This window comes from Cygnus atratus, chromosome 8 (assembly GCF_013377495.2).
Source record: "Cygnus atratus isolate AKBS03 ecotype Queensland, Australia chromosome 8, CAtr_DNAZoo_HiC_assembly, whole genome shotgun sequence".
Classification (NCBI taxonomy): domain Eukaryota; kingdom Metazoa; phylum Chordata; class Aves; order Anseriformes; family Anatidae; genus Cygnus; species Cygnus atratus.
The window spans coordinates 8,719,790-8,737,447 of record NC_066369.1 but is presented as its reverse complement, the minus strand read 5'-3'; the positions used below and the strand labels follow the sequence as shown (position 1 = coordinate 8,737,447).

General features: G+C 65.3%; 2 protein-coding genes across 6 annotated transcripts; both read left to right on the top strand.

Annotated features, from left to right (window-relative positions):
* Nucleotides 1-188: 188 nt before the first annotated feature.
* UAP1 (UDP-N-acetylglucosamine pyrophosphorylase 1) lies at nt 189-6,267 on the top strand. 3 transcript variants are annotated; one of them, XM_035537484.2, is made up of 10 exons: nt 189-483; nt 561-765; nt 911-1,086; nt 1,417-1,589; nt 2,343-2,536; nt 2,690-2,833; nt 3,177-3,365; nt 3,821-3,835; nt 5,220-5,286; nt 5,709-6,267. In XM_035537484.2, exons 1-10 carry the CDS (start codon nt 198-200, stop codon nt 5,799-5,801), a joined length of 1,542 nt encoding a protein of 513 aa, XP_035393377.1. In that variant the 5' UTR covers nt 189-197; the 3' UTR covers nt 5,802-6,267. The 3 variants fall into 3 exon arrangements, with proteins under 3 accessions (XP_035393377.1, XP_035393376.1, XP_035393378.1); XM_035537483.2 differs by having other exon boundaries at nt 3,821-3,868; XM_035537485.2 differs by lacking the exon at nt 3,821-3,835.
* A 2,117-nt stretch (nt 6,268-8,384) lies between these two features.
* Nucleotides 8,385-17,432, top strand: DDR2 (discoidin domain receptor tyrosine kinase 2). 3 transcript variants are annotated; one of them, XM_035537479.2, is made up of 17 exons: nt 8,385-8,500; nt 10,817-10,911; nt 11,738-11,840; nt 11,975-12,206; nt 12,313-12,460; nt 12,605-12,710; nt 12,879-13,062; nt 13,128-13,371; nt 13,485-13,547; nt 13,703-13,833; nt 14,120-14,330; nt 14,523-14,746; nt 14,993-15,129; nt 15,402-15,593; nt 15,683-15,917; nt 16,190-16,339; nt 16,631-17,432. In XM_035537479.2, exons 2-17 carry the CDS (start codon nt 10,827-10,829, stop codon nt 16,766-16,768), a joined length of 2,583 nt encoding a protein of 860 aa, XP_035393372.1. In that variant the 5' UTR covers nt 8,385-8,500; nt 10,817-10,826; the 3' UTR covers nt 16,769-17,432. The 3 variants fall into 3 exon arrangements, with proteins under 3 accessions (XP_035393372.1, XP_035393373.1, XP_035393374.1); XM_035537480.2 differs by having other exon boundaries at nt 8,403-8,500; nt 16,727-17,432; XM_035537481.2 differs by lacking the exon at nt 8,385-8,500 and having other exon boundaries at nt 10,860-10,911; nt 11,583-11,840.
* Nucleotides 17,433-17,658: the final 226 nt, after the last annotated feature.

Below are 17,658 nucleotides of genomic sequence, written 5' to 3'. Positions count from 1 at the left end.
TTGCCATGGCGCCCCGCCCCGCCCTCCCGCCGTTCTCATTGGCCGCCCCGCTGCGCGGCGGAGGAGGGCGGTGCCTCGTCGCGGCCCAATGAGAACGCGCGGCGACGGCCGCCGCCGCTCTCCATTGGCCGCGGCGCGGCGGCGGGGGGGCTATAAAAGGTCGGCGGCGGCGCGGCGGGGCCGGCGGCGGCGGCGGGATGGAGGCGGAGGAGGAGGGGGCGCTGCTGGCGGCGCGGCTGGCGGCGGGCGGGCAGGGCCATGTGCTGCGCTTCTGGCCGCAGCTGGGCGCCGCCGAGCGCCGGGAGCTGGCGGCCGAGCTGCGGGGCATGGACGTGGCCGAGATCGACGGCTTCTTCCGCAGGGCGAGGGGCGGCGGCGGCGGCGCCGCGGGGGCGCCGGACGGGAGGATGGAGCCGGTGCCGCGGGACGTGCTGGGCAGCGCCTCCCGGGACCGCGGGCTGCTGCCGGGCTGGGAGAGCCGCGGTAGGCGCGGGGCGGGCGCGGGGGGGGGCTCGGTGCCGGCGGTGCCGGGCCCCACGCGTGTCCTCCCGTCCCCGCAGGGCTGGCGGAGATCGCGGGCGGCCGCGTGGGCGCGCTGCTGCTGGCCGGCGGGCAGGGCACCCGCCTGGGCGTCCCCTACCCCAAGGGCATGTGCGACGTGGGGCTGCCCTCCCGCAAGAGCCTCTTCCACCTGCAGGCCCAGCGCCTGCGGCGGCTGCAGCAGCTGGCGGAGGAGCGGCACGGCGAGCCCTGCTGCGTCCCGTGGTGAGCTTCGGCCGCGGGCGGGGTGCCCGGGGGGGCCGCGGCACCGCGGGGCGGGCGCCCCCCACCCCCCCCCCGCCCCGGGTCCGAGGGGTGCTGCGAGGAGGCCCTGCAGGGCTTGGGGCGCTGACCGCCCGCGCCGCGGCAGGTACATCATGACGAGCGGCCGGACCATGGAGTCCACCAAGGAGTTCTTCCAGAAGCACCGCTACTTCGGCCTGAAGAAGGAGAACGTCGTCTTCTTCCAGCAGGGCATGCTGCCCGCCCTGGGCTTCGACGGCAAGATCCTGCTGGAGGAGAAGGGCAAGATCTCCATGGCGCCAGGTCTGCGGGCGGCAGGGGAAGAGATGCGGTGCTGAGGACGAGTTGTGGGGACGGCCGGGCTGGGCGTCCCGCTGGCCCCCGGCCTGCTCCCCGCTCCTCTCAGCCAGGCTGCCTGCTGACAGCTCCCGGGGGGCAGCTCCCGGCGTGACGCAGGCTGGGAGGTGTCGGTTTTGGCAGGGAGGACCAGGGTGGGGTACAGCCGGGCTGGGGATCCTCCGTCATGCTGAGCCCGTTTCCTGGCTCGGAGGAGGAGGAGGAGGAGGGTGGGTGCGGGTGGCTCAGCAGGACGGCCACGTGTCACTGCGCCCCAACGCCTTCTTCCCTCCCCAGATGGCAACGGGGGCCTCTACCGGGCCCTGGGGGCACACGGCATCGTGGATGACATGGAGCGGAGGGGCGTGCAGAGCGTCCACGTCTACTGCGTGGACAACATCCTGGTGAAGGTGGCCGACCCCACGTTCATCGGGTTCTGCTTGGAGAAGGGAGCCGACTGCGGTGCCAAGGTATTGTTCCTGGGCCGCCCTGCTCCTCGCCTGGCTTCCCTGGGCCCTTGCCCTTCCCCACCAGTCTGCTGCATGCGAGGGGGGAGCTACAGGAGGTGCAGAGCGTTACTGACCCTGTCTGTGCCGTCCTGGGCACGCAGCGGGTGCAGCTGACCGCTGGCCCCGCGTCCCACCTGTAGGATGTTGCACGCCCAAAGTTTTATTCGAAGGCTGGATTAGCAGCGAAAGGGGCCGAGCGCTTGTGTTTGCGCTGGGCTTGGCTCTGGCAAACAGGTGATAGGGCTCGCTGTCCTTGAAGCTTTCAGAGCGTGAGCTGGGAAGCAGAAGGCTGTCAGTCCCTCCCTCTGGCCCGGGTGGCAGGAGGAGGAAATAAACCCTAATGCGCACAAAGGAAAGCCCTGCGTTCCTGGCTCGTGGCCTGACTGGGGTGTAAGGGCAGGTAACGTGTCAGGGCGGCTCTGCTGAGCTGACAGCCCCCTGCTGTTCACGTGGGGGCCGAATGCCAACGTTTACCTGTGTCCTCTGCCCGCCACAAGCAGGCCTGGTGCCAGGTCCTGCCCGCGCCCGCTGGGTGCGACTGACAGCCGTCGCCCAGCCCCGCCACCTCTCCCTCTGGCCACCGTCACCAGAGCCACCTGGGCTGCAGCATCCTCGTGCCTCCCCTGGCCCTGCTTTCAGAAAACCGCCCCCGTGGGGGCCGCCGGATACATGGGGTGTGTTGGGGCCTTTGCCTGACGTGCTTCCCCTGGGCAGGTGGTGGAGAAGACCAACCCCACGGAGCCGGTCGGCGTGGTGTGCCGCGTGGATGGCGTCTACCAGGTGGTGGAGTACAGCGAGATCTCCCTGGCCACCGCGCAGAAGCGGGGCCCGGACGGACGGCTGCTCTTCAACGCCGGCAACATCGCCAACCACTACTTCACCACCGCCTTCCTGAAAGACGTGGTCAAGTACGGGCTTGAGTTACACGCAGCTCGTGTGCTCTGCCCCATATCTGATGCCTGTCCCCTTCCTACGAGATGTAGGATGGCCACCGTGCGCCAGGGTGGCTGGCCCGGTGCCTCCTTGCTCGCCTGAGTGACAGCTCTCTCGGCTTCTCGCAGCACTTACGAGCCACAGCTGCAGCACCACGTCGCCGAGAAGAAGATCCCGCACGTGGACATGGAGACGGGGCAGCTGGTCCAGCCCGAGAAGCCCAACGGCATCAAGATGGAAAAGTTTGTCTTCGACATCTTCCAGTTCTCCAAGTAAGACCTTTTCTCTTTGCGGGGGGCAGGCTGGTGGCTGTCCCCGGGCAGCTCTGGGACCCTCTGGGCACTGGGGATGTGGCCACGGGTGATGCCCTGGGGTCAGGACGGGGAGGCAGCTCCTGTGCTGTTCAGCAGGGCTGGGCAGGCGTGCCCTGAGATGAGTGTGAGCAGCAGGAGGTGCTGCGTGCCTCTTGCTCAGCTGAGCTCCAGCCCCTCCCTGCCGCTGGGCCAGAGGGACATCTGCAGAGCCTACAGCCGTGGGTGGCAGAGAAAGGGAGCAGGCACATCTCCCAGACACGACCCTGACCCTTCCGTGTCCCGTTCCCTCCCTGTCCCCCAGGAAGTTTGTGGTGTACGAGGTGCTGCGCGAGGACGAGTTCTCTCCTCTGAAGAACGCGGACAGCCAGAATGGCAAGGACAACCCCACCACAGCCCGGCACGCCCTGATGTCCCTGCACCACCGCTGGGTCCTCAACGCAGGGGGGCACTTCGTGGATGAAAACGGCACGCGCATCCCCGCCATCCCGCGGTGAGTCGCTGCTCTCGCTGCTTCCCTGAAAACCCGTGGCCGTCCTGTGGGTCATAGCTGCTGGAGAGAGGAGCCTCCTCTGTGCTCTTGGGCTGGCTGGAAAACATGAGGCAGTCCCCAGCCCTTGTCAGTGTTCGTGCTCCTGCGACCAGCACTGCTGGAGCCGACGGCCGTGGGCCCTTGTCCTGGGTGGTACGTGGGGCAGAGCCGGGCGCGGGCTGCAGGAGGAGCTCTCGGCCCGCAGGAGCTGCTTCCCTTCTCATTTCAAGCCCCGTGAACTGAACCCCGCAGTCTCCGTTGCAGCCAAGGCTGCCGGTGCAGGCCAGAGGTGGCTTCCCAAAGCCTGACACAGCAGCCAGCAGATCGCAGCACCCCACCGAGGGAGGAGAGCAACCCCCGACTCACCCTGCTGTTTTTCTGTCCCACCCTCGTTAACCCTTGTTTATTCCCACTAGCCTCACAAACGGAAGGTCAGACGCCCCCCCGGCCGATGTCAATGCCACGTAACTATCCGTGCAGCCGGGCTGCAGTGCATGGTGGCGGGGCTGCGCTTAGGGACTAACGGGCTCCGGGCAGAGCGCTGCAGCGGGGCCGCGCAGGTCACCGGGGACTAACGGGGGCTCGGGGCGCATGCTGGCACCGGGGCACGTCTCACGGAGGGGTCCTGCAGGTGGGTGATCGGTGGCACTGCTCCTGCCTGGGGCTCCTTTCTGCAGAGGCTCAGGGTCAGCACGCGGGGAGAAGGCAAAGGGTTTTGTGCCGCTCCAGCACCGCAGGACGTGGGGAGCAGCGGTCCCAGGAGTGGGGCTGCCCGGCCCGTGCAGGAGGGCAGGCAGCCTGCTGCTGGTGGGCAGCGGCAGAGCCCGGGAGCCGTTGTGAAACGCTGCGGAGTTTCCCTCCTTCCCGGCGCAGCAGTCGGCGCAGCCCGGGCTCGTCACGCCACGGAGCAGCGCGGCCGGCTCCGACCCCGGCCGGTCCCACAGCTGGAGGTGGCTGCTCTCCTGGTGGCTGCCAGACACCCGGCAGCCTGGTCCCTGGAACGGGATTAAAAACGCGATCTGAAGGCCGGGCGGGCTTTGATGTACCGCATGTGAATCTTAACGTGGGCGGTCAGCTGCGTTTGTGTGACTTCAGCTATGGAGCTCTGAAGAGCCAGACTGCGAAACTGGTGAAAGCCCCTGGCTAATGAGGACTTGGAAATTTATGGGAAGAGGCTGGAAAGTGTTAAGAAGTGTTAAAACAGTCTGGAACAGCAGACTGCTCTGCAGGCGCAGGGAACACCTGGGGCTTCAGTGTAAGTGTGTGCTCCTGGGATAAGTGTGAGTGGCTGGGGAACGAGCGAGCTTGTCACCTTCATCCCCTTCACGAGCAGTTGCACCTCCTGCTGCTCTCGGGTGGATACGCCTAGGTTGCTGGTTTGTAATTCAGAACTCCAAGCGCTTTCAGGTTTATAGATGGGCTGTCATGCTGGTTAGAATGCAGATAAAGGATGCAACTCTTAAATTATCTCGAAACCAATCAGACTGCAAGGAAGGCACAGGAGGAGGAAGGGTGACTGGCTCGCTTGCAGCACCAAGTACAGCGGGGCTGCGGTCTGGGGACATAGATGCTTCTGTAGCTGCACACGTGGAAAGGCAGGTAGATCCTCTTGAAAACCGCACCTCAAGCTCTCTTCCCTTTCAGCTGCTGCTGGTATCTAAACCTTAGCTCGCACCTACGTGGAGAGCACGCGAGGCTTGACTAACCCGGGGAGCGGCGTGCGGTGGCTCTGCCTGTGCCAGCCCCTCACCGCCTGGCTCAGCCTGCGGGGCTCCCGGCGGGCAGGGACTGATGCTCGGGGCTTTCTCCCTGCAGCTTGAAGGACGCCAATGACTTGCCCATCCAGTGTGAGATTTCTCCCCTCATCTCCTACGGCGGAGAGGTAAGGGGCATGGGACAAAGCACACGGGGAGGCTCACAGGGTGTGCGCGCGAATGCTGGCCTGGGGACGTGCTCCCAGACCCCTGGGAGTGGAGCAGAGCGGGGTGAAAGCATCCTTGGGTTCGTGGTGACGTTACCTGCGGCACTCGAGGCTGTGGCCCTGAACCTCTGACGCAGGTGGGGTGGGAGCCTGCCCGTGAGCAGTGCAGTAGGTCGGCAGAGGAGGCACAGGACGGCTCTCCAAGCAGCGCAGTCCTTTTAGCCCTGCCCTTTTAGCCTTTAGTCCTTTTAGCCATAGCGAGGCTGGGCTCTGTCCTCAGCGGGGAGCCCCAAGCAGCTGGAGGGCAGCACCTCTGCGAGCAGCCCCAGGCAGCACGCCCGCCTTCGTTCAGCTTCCTAACGAGCTGCTTCCCACCCCGCCAGGGTCTGGAGAAGTACGTGAAGGACCGGGAGTTCCGTGCACCTCTGATTATTGACGAGGACGGGGTCCACGAGCTGGTGAAGAACGGGATGTAGCGGCAGCCCGAGGCAGGCTGCCCGCCCCGGCTGGCACCCCGTCACCTCGGACACATGAAGGTTTCTTGCTGGAGCTGCCGGGTGCTGGTCCTGCTCCCTCTGAGCTCCCGCAGAGGAGGACGCAGCCCACTCGGTTCTTGGCACGTTGTATGCTTCTATTTATATTTTAATTTAAAAACCAAACACTTTATGGATTTCCCCTGCCACGAAGCACAGCTGCGGTGCTGCTCTTTGCACTTCAGGCTGTGGGCATTTATTTTTAAACGTGTATATAGTAATAGTCATTGTACATGCAGAGGATTTTTATGGTACGGGGCTGGGGGTAATCTGGAATTTTTATTTTTCTCAAATCTACATGACTATTTTTTTTAATAGGGTTCTTGTCATTGCCCGTGTCCTCCCTTTAGGTCGTCCTTTGTATGTCGCACAACTGGAATTGCCTGATTAAACCCCTGAGTCCCTCCTATCTGTCATCTGGTGGTGGTTTGCACCTGGGGCTTTCTGCAGAGGGTCTGCTCGTGGAGCAGAGTCCGACCTCTCGGTGCTGAGCTCCCAGCACGGCGGAGGTGGCTGGCTGGGGAGGAGTCCTGGGCCCGTCCCCTGGCACAAAGGGCTTGTTTGCAGCGTTTCTTGAGAAAAGGGGGCTGTGCTTTCCTCTTAAATTCCTGGGAACGGCTGCAAGCCTCAGACAGGTAGGAACAGGCAGGTGCGCAGCTCCTTCGGAGCGCAGGGTGAAGCCAGCCTGGTGCAGTGCCCTCTAGCAGCATCCTGCGGCTTTGTGGGAGGACGCGTTGGTTCCTGCGTGGTGTCCCCATGCCTTGGGGCACGGATCTCCACGGCGGATGTCACCGAGTCCCCTGGGTGCGGAGGTTGGGCAGCCCCAGGCTCAGACAGGGCTGTGCGGGGGGTCCTGGCTGCTGCCGGGGCTGTGTGTGGCCGGGGCGGGCTGGTGGCTGCTGGTCCCGGGGGAGGTGGGGTGGGACGGGAGCCAGGGGCTGCCGCGGAGTGCTGCGGGTGGTCTGCATCCCGCTGCCCTGTGCCCCTGCCCTGTCCCCCTGCTGGCTCTGCTGGCCTGGGGAGCAGCCACCACAGGGAAGGGATGTCCCTGCTTCCTGGGGAGCAGACGGGTGCCCCCAAAGCAGGGTGGGGTGCTGGTCTCTGGTGCAGGACAGACCACAGCATGTCGGGGGGATGCAGGTGGCCCCGGCGCGGAGCAGCAGCAGGGGTCTGCAGGGTGCAGGGGGGGCTCTGCTGGCTCCCCGGGCGCTGGGAGGGATGGGGAGGAGGCGGTGTTTGCCTTGGCTGCTCGGCCCTGTTTGCACACTGACACCTTTGCACCAGGTCCTGGGATGGAGCCCGCTGCCAAGTTATTTCAGCGCTAATTCCAGGTGGCAGGAGGCGAGCGGGGCGGGCTGGCGGCTGTGCTGGCGTGCACGTAGGGGAGCAGGGGCAGCCCGCACCGGGGTGTGCCCCCTGGGGCTATGGGGTGGCACAGCCCTGCAGCAGGCACTGCTCCTGCCTGCCCCAAGGGGCTCAGGTCTGCCTGCCTGCCTGGGGCGAGGGTCCCCAGCGCCCCACCAGCACCCTGCCGGGCAGCCGATGGCTTCCAGCGCAGCTGACTCAGAATTTGTTTGTCTGCAGCCCAGATGGGCCGGCAGTTTGGCAGCGAGGTCTGTTTTGGGGTTTTTGGAGCGAGGCGGCGGGCACTCGGGCAGGCGCCGTGTCCGGCTCGGGGTGCCCAGCAGGATGAGAGAGCTTTTTGGGGGTGTGCTGAGCTGCTGCTCGGGGAGGCGCCGGTGCGGGAGAGCAGCTCCTGGCCATGTGCACCCTGCGGGGAGGGGGCTGCAGGCACCGGCACCCCCAGCCTGGCTGCCTGGGGTGGCAGCGGGGGCTGCTTCCCTCCCGCTGCAGCACGGGCGCTGGCACAAAATCCAGCAAAAAACAGTTAGTTAAAAATTAAAAATCAGTGTTATTTCTATTGCACAAAAAACTATTTGAACCCGTTATTATTATTTCCTCCGTGCTGCGTCGCGCAGTCAGTGGCCGCCGAGCCAAATCCCTGCCTGGAAGTGATGTAAAAGCACAAATTTCAGCGTGCAGCCTGGGGAGCCCCAGGGCTGCTCCCGCTCCCCACGTGGGGCAGGTGGGCTCGGCCGCGGCACCACCGAGCGCAGGCGCTCTGCGGAGCGATCGGGGGGGCCCCCAGCGGGGTGGCACCTGGAGAGGGGACCGGAGGGGTTGTGGGGGCTCCTCCATCACCCACATTTTGGGGAGCCCCTCGGGGTCCTCGTGGCACAGGAGGAGGGTCGGGGCACGCGTGCCATCCTGCTGCCTCGGGGTTGAGCGTGGAAAGAAAAACGCTGCCTATTGCTTTAAGCTCTCTCACCGGCCACAGGCTATGAATGGGTTTTGCTGTAAATTATAGCTTTGCACACATTCCCTCGGGTCGAGGAAAATAACCTCCGCCGAAAAGCCAGCCTGGATTGGTGACTGGCTCCCCCTCTCCGCTCCCTAATTGAAACCAAATGTGCAAGATGTAGGATTGTGGGATTTCTGGCCGGCTCCCAGGAATCCGCAGAATGCGAGCGCGCTCGCAGAGGCATCTTGCATCAGCCCGGGGAAGTTCGCTCCTCGCTTGGCTCCCCCAGCCCGAGTGAGGAGCGAGGAGCCCGCCCGCCCACCGCCGCCTCCCCGCTCCGGTGAGTCGCTTGGGTCCCTGGGGAGGCGTTCGCTGCCCCGTCCTGGGGTTTTGGGGGGGATGTAGGGTCTGCCCTGCTCTGCCTGGGACCTCAAAGCTGGAACGGGTCCCCCTGTGGGGCGAGGAGGGGATGGGGCAGCAGCGGCTCCGCGTGGGGCAGCATCCTTGCCTGGGGTGCTGGCGCTTGGCCCTTTCTCTCCGTTTTCCCCCCGCTGCCAACGTTTCGCCCCGCGCGCCGTGCCTGGCCAGCGCTTCCTGGTGTCTCCTCCTCTCCCGCCTGCGTGTGTTGGCAGAGCCGGCGGCGGTGCTGGCCGGCCACGGTGGCCCTGCTGTCCCTCTGGTCCCCAAGCTGGGCACAGGCTCACGATACGGGGGGACGTGGCACGAACCGTCCCCATCCCGGCGCTGGGGACCCGCTGGTGGCTTCCCGTGCCCTGTGGCTGTGGCGGGGCGATGCCGTGCATCGTGGCACGCAGCGGGAGGAGGGCCCCAGCTCTCGGCTGCCGGGGGGCCCGTGCTGGGTGCAGCGCCCACGGGGCCACGTCCCCAGCCCTGCTGCCACTGGGCTGTGCTCTTGGCATCTCCCCGGGGCAGCTGGTGGCCCTGGGGACACGCCGGGTGCTCCTCGCGCGCTGCACTACTGCGATGAGCCCGTGGCTGGGGAGACGCCTGCAGCTCCAGAAAATGGGGATGCATCCAAGCCAGGCAAGGTCTAAAATGGCATTTTGGGGAAGGAGGGGGACTACGCGTCCCGGCATGCCGCTCTGCGCTCCCGCAGCGGCTGCGCCGGTGGCACGGCATGCCGGGGGCTGTAGTGCCAGGCCCCCTACCCAAAACACCGCCTGCCTCGGGCCTTGGCACACCCCAGTCGCCTGCTTGCCCTGCACCAGCCTCCTTCCCGGCAGCGGGGTGTGCTCAGGGCACCCACGGGCTCGTTTCTGAACGAGCATGGGTTTTGTTTATTTATTCATTTCCCCCCCCCTAATTTTCCCTGCTAATTTCAGTAGCACAAGAAAGGAGGAAAAATAAAAGGAAAAGGAAAAACAAACACACAAAAAAAACGGAAGCGGAACAGGGAAGCCTAAGGGAGGATCTCCACAAACGCGATGCAGTAAAAATTTCCAGCAATCGGAAAACTTGGGCGAACCTTTTCGGGCAAACCGTTGCAAAGCCATCCTTTTTGTCAGGGCTGGTGGAACAAAACCAGTTTCCAGCTGTTTTGCCAGCAGCGCTGGGCTGCTCAGACCATGTGCACCTTCGCCCGGCGCTGCCTCCAGCCCGGCCCCGCGGCAGGGCAGCGAGCGCTCCACGAGGAGCAAACGCCCCTCTGTTAGCCCAAATGTAAATCCTTCCCCTTCGGGAGGTGGCGGCATCTGGTACCCTGATGCTTAAAGAGTTTACTCAGCCTGAAAGAATAGTGGGAAAAAATCTCTGTGGCCATCTGTTGGAATGCAGGAGGAAATTGAGATTTTAGGGTCGGAGAGACTGGCCATCAGCGAACACCGGAGCCTCGCGCGCTTCTCACCAGCCCCAACTCTGTAGCTGAAATTCCCATTTGCAGCTGAGCTGGCTGGCAACTCAGGCTGTTGCCTAGACTTTTGGGGCTGGGAGCAGGAAAAAAGGCGATGATGTATATGCGTTTCCAAAAGAAAGAGGAAAAAAAGGGGAGGAAGATCGCTGTAAGTCGGGGTGTGCGTTTGCGCTGCCGGTGGAGGGGATGGTGTTGAGCAGAGCCGCCTGCTGAATCCTACAGCCCCTGCTCAGAGCCCCCAGGTGCACGTGAAGGATGTGACCGCTGCCCCCCAAAAGCCCCGTGGCTGCAGCGATGAAGCAGAGCTGGGGGCAGCCCCGGGGCTGAGCCAGGGGGTGCCCCGTGCTCACCACCTGCCTGCTCCTATTTAACTGTGCTCGCCTCCTCCTGGGCAGCTCCCGCCAGCCCGGGGCTGGCTCTCACCTCCCTGGTGACACCAAGATTGGCACTGGAGTGGAGAACCGTCAAAATAAATGCCGCATAAATCTCGGGCAATTACCTGTTATTACGTCTCCGGAGCCAGAAGGCAAGGAAAGCGCGCTTTGCAACGTGATATTGCTGCTACGAGCCGAGGTTGTGCAATGTGCTGCTTTCCAGTCCACCCCGAGCGTTTCTGCCTGTTGGTCCAGGACGGTGCTGAGCCTGAGCGGGGCTGTCGGAGGCTCTGTGTGCTGCCCGTGGCCCTTTTGGCAGCAGGAGCAGGGGAGCGGGGTGCCTGAATACCAGCACAGAGGCACAGGGGGGTTTGGCTGCAGCGTGTGACCCATCCTGGCCGTGTCTCCGCAGGACCGCCGACATGCCAGCCCTCCCCACGCCTCTGCTGCTGCTGGTGGTGCCGCTGCTCTGCGTCCCGCGGGCTGCACGAGCCCAGGTCAACCCGGGTAAGCAAGAGCCCGGCAGCAGCTTGGTGCTGGGGCCGAGGCAGGGCCGGCCTCACCTCCAGCCGGGTTCGCAGCTTGGGAACTGGATGAGAGCGGTGCAGGAGTGCCAGGCGTGCCGCAGGCTGTGCCCGAGCTGTGCGCGGGCAGCGGGTGCTGCCGGGGCTCGGTGTCACCACGGCCCCGCGCTGCCCGGTTTCCTCGGGGCATTTTGTGGATGGAGCTTTGTGGGGCTGGAGCTGGCGGGGAGAGGGTAAACACGGCCAAACAAGCCGGCCTTTCAGCAGCTCTCTTGGCAGCCAGGCGTGAAAAAATAACCCCTGGGAAGCGGCGGGGATGCGGTGCCGAGCAGGGGACGCAGCCCACCCGCTGCTCCGGGTACTTTTCCACTCCCCGTGGGGCCGGCAGGTTTTGTCCCTTGCTGCCAGGGGCAGGTGGGGAGCAGCGAGGTGTCACGGCTGAGGACAGGTGGCTGCGGGTGGGATTTGGGGCTCTGTATTGGGCCCTCCGGGTGCCCAGGGGCTCTCCCACCGTCGCCAAAACGCTTTGCAGCAAGGATGGTGGGATGTCTGCGTGCTCCCAGTCCTTCCCTGTCCAACAGGGGCAGAACCAGCCCCTGCTAGCTCCTGGCTCGATGCTTCGAGAGGGGCTGGCAGCTCCATTTGCCTGGGCAGGTGTCGGAGACATCCCGTCACCCTTTGTCCCTCCCCCACAAGCCGGAGGGATGGAGCACACTGCCTCCCCTGCAGCTGCGGAAAGGTGACCTAAATGGGGAGCGAGGGGGCAGCCTGCTCAGCACCCCGCTCAGCACCCCGCCGTCTCCTTGCAGCGGTGTGCCGCTACCCCCTGGGTATGTCAGGCGGGCACATCCCCGATGAGGACATCTCCGCCTCCAGCCAGTGGTCCGAGTCCACGGCCGCCAAGTATGGACGGTGAGTGCGGGGCACTGGCAGGGCGGGCGGGGGGGACCCTCGGGGATGCTGAGACGGGACAGGCTCAGCTGGGGCACGGGGACGGCTTTGGCCACCTGCAAACCGCTGCTCGGCCCTCCCCGTGGCACTCGCAGGCTGGACTCGGAGGACGGCGACGGTGCCTGGTGCCCCGAGATCCCGGTGGAGCCCGACGACCTGAAGGAGTTCCTGCAGATCGACCTGCGCGCCCTGCACTTCATCACGCTGGTGGGCACCCAGGGCCGCCACGCCGGGGGCCACGGCAACGAGTTTGCCCCCATGTACAAGATCAACTACAGCCGGGACGGCACCCGCTGGATCTCCTGGAGGAACCGGCACGGGAAGCAGGTGGGGAGGCTGCCGAGCGCCCCGTGCGGCTGCCCACAACCCGTTCCACTGCTCAGCATCCCCGCAGGGCACCGGGGCCGTGCCCACCGCGGTTGTGTCTCCCCAGGTCCTGGATGGAAACACCAACCCTTACGACATCGTCCTCAAGGACCTGGAGCCGCCGCTCATCGCGCGCTTCGTCCGCTTCATCCCCGTCACTGACCACTCCATGAACGTCTGCCTGCGCGTGGAGCTCTACGGCTGCGTCTGGCTCGGTGGGTGGCGTGCGCCCAGGTGCTCAGCTGCCTGTGGGGCTGTCTGTCTGTCTGTCCACCCCATCGGGGCTGCATGGGGGCCAGCTGGGCTCACCGCAGCATGGTCCTGGGGCAGAGCAGCCGCTCACCCTCCCTTCCCCGTAGATGGGCTGGTGTCCTACAACGCGCCGGCTGGGCAGCAGCTCGTCCTCCCCGGCGGCACCATCATCTACCTGAACGACTCGGTGTACGACGGGGCCTTCGGGTACAGGTGAGGAGCGGGGTCTCATACAGCCAAAGCTGCAAGGATACGGGGTCCGCCTGTTTCCAGGGGCTGTGAGGAGCAGTCAGGTGCCCAGGCTGCTGCTGCTCTCATGGGGCTGGGCACTATCAGGCTCCCGGTGCTCACGAGAGTCCCCCCTTTCCCCGCCTGTGGCAGCATGACGGAGGGGCTCGGCCAGCTGACGGACGGGGTGTCGGGGCTGGACGACTTCACGCAGACCCACGAGTACCACGTCTGGCCGGGCTACGACTACGTGGGCTGGCGCAATGAGAGCACCGCCGGCGGCTACGTGGAGATCACCTTCGAGTTCGACCGCATCAGGAACTTCACCACCATGAAGGTCCGTGCGCCCCGTGCCCCCCGGCCCCGTCCCTCGGCGGGCCGTGCTCACGGGCTGCCCCACAGGTGCACTGCAACAACATGTTCGCCAAAGGGGTGAAGATCTTCAAGGAGGTGCAGTGCTATTTCCGCTCCGACGCTGGCGAGTGGGAGCCCAACGCCGTCTCCTCGGTGCTGGTGCTGGACGACGTGAACCCCAGCGCCCGCTTCGTCACCGTGCCCCTGCTGCACCGCATGGCCAGCGCCATCAAGTGCCAGTACTACTTCGCCGACACCTGGATGATGTTCAGCGAGATCACCTTCCAGTCGGGTACCGGCACGCTGCCGTCCCTAGGATCCCTCCTACGTGGGGCATTCGGTGGGGAAGCGGGGCTGGGGGTGCCCGTGCCCCCACCCCAACAGGCTCTTCTTCTCCCTTGCCAGATGCAGCCATGTACAACAACTCGGTGGCCCCCCCGGAGATGCCCATGGCCCCCACCACGTATGGTAAGACAATGAAAAGTGTGCCACCCTGAACCGGGCAGGACTTGGGGTCACTTTCCCATGGGAAGATGCTTGGGGGGCTCCAAAAGGGGAGAAAAGGGAGCAGGGGCTGTCCCCTCACCCCAGCACGACCTGCTTTTGCTGTCCCCTCCTGCCAGACCCCACACTCAAGGTGGACGACAGCAACACGCGCATCCTGATCGGGTGCCTGGTGGCGATCATCTTCATCCTGGTGGCCATCATCGTCATCATACTGTGGCGGCAATTCTGGCAGAAGATGCTGGAGAAGGTAGGCACGTGCGGGGTGGCTGGTGGGCTCTCACTGCAGCCCCCTGCTAACCGAGGGCAATCACAGAGGCGTCTGTGCCAAGCTCTTCTCTGTAGGGGCAGATAATAGAGGGGGTGACAGCTGCAATATGTTTGGGGGGACAAATGCCTTCCCAGTGTTGCAGCCTTGGGACAGGGCACCAGAAAGGGGTCTCTGGCCACGGTGGTGGGACCTGGTGCCGGGACAGGGCTGTGCTGAGCCCCGGAGGCCCTGTCCCAGCTCTCCCCTCCCTCGCCCCCTCTCACAGGCATCGCGGAGGATGCTGGATGACGAAATGACCGTCAGCCTCTCGCTGCCCAGCGAATCCAGCATGTTCAACCACAACCGCTCCTCCTCGTCCAGCGAGCAGGAGTCCAACTCCACTTATGACCGCATCTTCCCGCTGGGACCGGACTACCAGGAGCCCTCGCGCCTGATCCGCAAGCTGCCCGAGTTCACGCCGGGGGAGGAGGACACGGGTGAGGAACGGGGAAATCCTCCCCGGGGGGGTCACACGAAGCTGGTGCTTGAAGGTCATCCTCGTGACACTGCAGCTCTGAAGGACGTTGGGGTGCCCACCAGGAGCATGGGGATGCCAGGGTGGGAAATGGTCCCGTGCCCTGCCATGGGCAGGACACCCCCGGCAGGGCTGGCCCCGCTGTCTCCCCCAGGCTGCAGCGGCCTCGTGAAGCCATCCCCGGCCGGTGTCCCCGAGGGCGTCCCCCACTACGCCGAGGCCGACATCGTGAACCTGCAGGGCGTCACGGGAGGCAACACCTACTCGGTGCCAGCCGTCACCATGGACCTGCTCTCTGGCAAGGACGTGGCTGTGGAGGAGTTCCCCAGGAAGCTGCTGACCTTCAAGGAGAAGCTGGGGGAGGGCCAGTTCGGGGAGGTGAGAGTGAGCTGGGCCTCAGTGGGGCTGGGAGGTGCAAGGCACGGCTGGGCAGGGAAGCTGCAGAAGCCTCCTGTGGGGAGCAGCTCACTCCTGCTTGGTGCCTTCATCCCAAAATGGCACCTGGATGGACCCTGGGGAGTGCCGCTGGGTCTGGGCCACCCTGCTCGTGGGCACGGTGCTGGGCTGGGGGAGCCCTGCCTCAGCAGGACCGCAGGAGGTGGAGGTAACGTCTGCCCGCCGCAGGTCCATCTCTGTGAAGTGGAGGGCATGGAGAAGTTCACGGACAAGGACTTCGCTCTGCAGGGCCTGGAGGCCAGCTCCGACCGCCCCGTGCTGGTGGCCGTGAAAATGCTGCGGGCGGACGCCAACAAGAACGCCAGGTACTGGCACCCCTCCCCACAGCCCCACTGGGGGCAGCTGGGACATTTGGGGGTGCTGGGGTGCCAGGGGTCGGGACCCTGGACCCTTGCTAGTCCTGAGATGCTCCCCAAGCCCCCTCCATCCCCTGAGCCACACCCCAAAAGGATCAGCTCCAGGTCCCTCGGGGTATCTTGTGGTGCTTTCCCGTGGGGAGGGACTGGCGGGTTGTCCTGAAGGCCTCTCGGCCCGTCGGTGTGGTCTGCCCGACCCATGTGGTCTCTGTCCCCGAAAGGAATGACTTCCTGAAGGAAATCAAGATCATGTCGCGGCTCAAGGACCCCAACATCATCCGGCTGCTGGCGGTGTGCATCGCGGACGACCCGCTGTGCATGATCACGGAGTACATGGAGAACGGGGACCTCAACCAGTTCCTGTCTCGCCACGAGGCGCAGAGCCCCCCGGACGCCCACGCGCCCACCGTCAGGTAGTGCCAGCGGGACGGGGGTGTGGGGATGGTGGCAGGGCCCCTGCCCCGCTCCTGCCTGGCGCCTCAGTGCCCCGCCGTCTCCCCAGCTACCGCGACCTGCGCTTCATGGCCACCCAGATCGCGTCGGGCATGAAGTACCTCTCCTCCCTCAACTTCGTGCACCGGGACCTGGCCACACGCAACTGCCTGGTGGGGAAGCGGTACACCATCAAGATCGCCGACTTCGGCATGAGCAGGAACCTCTACAGCGGGGACTACTACCGCATCCAGGGCCGGGCTGTGCTCCCCATCCGCTGGATGTCCTGGGAGAGCATCCTGCTGGTAGGTGGGGGGCTGGTGCGTGTTAGAACAGTATGTGGCATCCTCTCCCGGCCACGTTCAGACCCCAAAGAGGCAGCAGGGGCATTTTTTGTCTTCGCGGTGAGCTCGGTCCTTCCCAAGCTCTGGCTCGGAGCTGGGGCTGCGGTGGAGCTCACCCCAGAAGAGGGAGCAGGTCCATGGGGCTGAGACTCTGAGGAGCCCAGGGCATTTGGGGCCTATGGGGCGGGGCAGGGTGCTGCCCACCCTGACCCCGCTCTGCTCCCTCTGCCCAGGGCAAGTTCACCACGGCCAGCGACGTGTGGGCGTTTGGCGTGACGCTGTGGGAGACCTTCACGCTGTGCCGCGAGCAGCCCTACTCGCAGCTGTCCGACGAGCAGGTCATCGAGAACACCGGAGAGTTCTTCCGGGACCAGGGCCGACAGGTATGGACGGGATGGGACAGGATGGGCAGTGGGGTCTTGGGCTCCTCGGGGACCTGGGGAAAGATTTAAGGTAATGGATAGGAAGAGTGGCCGGGGGGGAGCTGCGGGGCAGGAGCTGTCGGGGCTGTTCACCCGTGGCCAGATCCCACATTGCCGCATGAGTTTGGGAGGGCTTTTCCCCAGCAGCCCCGAGCGGCGCGGTGAACGCCCCGGGACCCGCTCGGTGTTGTCCCATGGGTTTTATGTGGCGGTAACTCTCTCCCTCTGTGCTCTCTGCCTTTTGTTTTGAAGACCTACCTTCCCCAGCCCGCGCTGTGCCCGGACTCTATCTATAAGCTAATGCTGAGCTGCTGGCGACGGGACACTAAAGACCGTCCCTCCTTCCAGGACATCCACCGCCTGCTCCACGAGCCAGCCAGCGACGAGTGACCCCGTGCTGCCCAGCCCCACGGGACCCCCCTGCACCGCCCGGACCCGGCGGCACGCCGCGGGCACCTGGTTTAGGTTCTCATTGCACAGCCTAGGAGGAAAAACCCCAAACAGGACGGGGAGCCGAGGCGTGGGACAGCACGGACCCGGAGCTCCTCTGCTGCCCCTGGGGCGGCCGCGGGCTGAGGTGGAGGTTATTTATTGAGGCGCCGCGCTCCTGGTGGCAGGACGGGGACGGAGCCGCATGCCCCGAGGGAGCAGGGGGCACCGCCAGGAGCCGTGCGGTTACGGGGCGGCGAACTGGAGCTCTCTGGGCTTTTTGGGGGATTTTGGGTCGCGCCGTGTGGAGGGGCAGGGAGCCCCACTCGTGCCCGCATGGCATCCAGCCTCTGCTGCCAACCCGAACCTGTGACGGCCTGCAGACAGACTGATGGACAGATGGACAGAAAGACAGATAGTAGGGCCCGCCGCGGCCCTGACCATGGCTTGTGGGGGTCGCCTAAGCCCCCCTGCCCCACTGGGACACCCGTCGGGCCCCCCGGCCCCGCACGGCGTGCGGACCTTTGTACTTCCCTAACCCTGTCCGCGTTACTGTGGCCCTCCTATGTTCCATAGGCGCCCCTCCAGGCGGGGGCCACCCTGCTAAGAGCCCCTCGCTCCATCACTCAGCCTCGTGGTGTCCTTGTGTGTGGGGGAGAGACCCTCGGGGGGCAGCACGGGGACTTTGGGGGCTGGGGTGCCCATGGGGGGCTGCTGGCGGGGAGTGGGGGGGCGCAGGGAGGAGGATTGGGGTTGTGTGGGGCGAGGAGGGGACCGGGGGCCCAAGGGACCCCTATGGGGCCCCTATGGGGCCCCTATAGGACCCCTATGGGGCCTCTGCCTGCCCCCTC

Bases quoted from the DNA above. Each gene is read 5' to 3' on its own strand.
- UAP1 (XM_035537483.2), top strand. From the start codon at position 198: ATGGAGGCGGAGGAGGAGGGGGCGCTGCTGGCGGCGCGGCTGGCGGCG. The intron at 484-560 runs GTAGGCGCGGGG...CCGTCCCCGCAG, and splicing joins GCCGGGCTGGGAGAGCCGCG to GGCTGGCGGAGATCGCGGGC. The intron at 3,366-3,820 runs GTGAGTCGCTGC...TATTCCCACTAG, and splicing joins CGCATCCCCGCCATCCCGCG to CCTCACAAACGGAAGGTCAG.
- DDR2 (XM_035537479.2), top strand. From the start codon at position 10,827: ATGCCAGCCCTCCCCACGCCTCTGCTGCTGCTGGTGGTGCCGCTGCTC. The intron at 15,130-15,401 runs GTACTGGCACCC...TGTCCCCGAAAG, and splicing joins GACGCCAACAAGAACGCCAG to GAATGACTTCCTGAAGGAAA. The intron at 15,918-16,189 runs GTAGGTGGGGGG...CCCTCTGCCCAG, and splicing joins CCTGGGAGAGCATCCTGCTG to GGCAAGTTCACCACGGCCAG.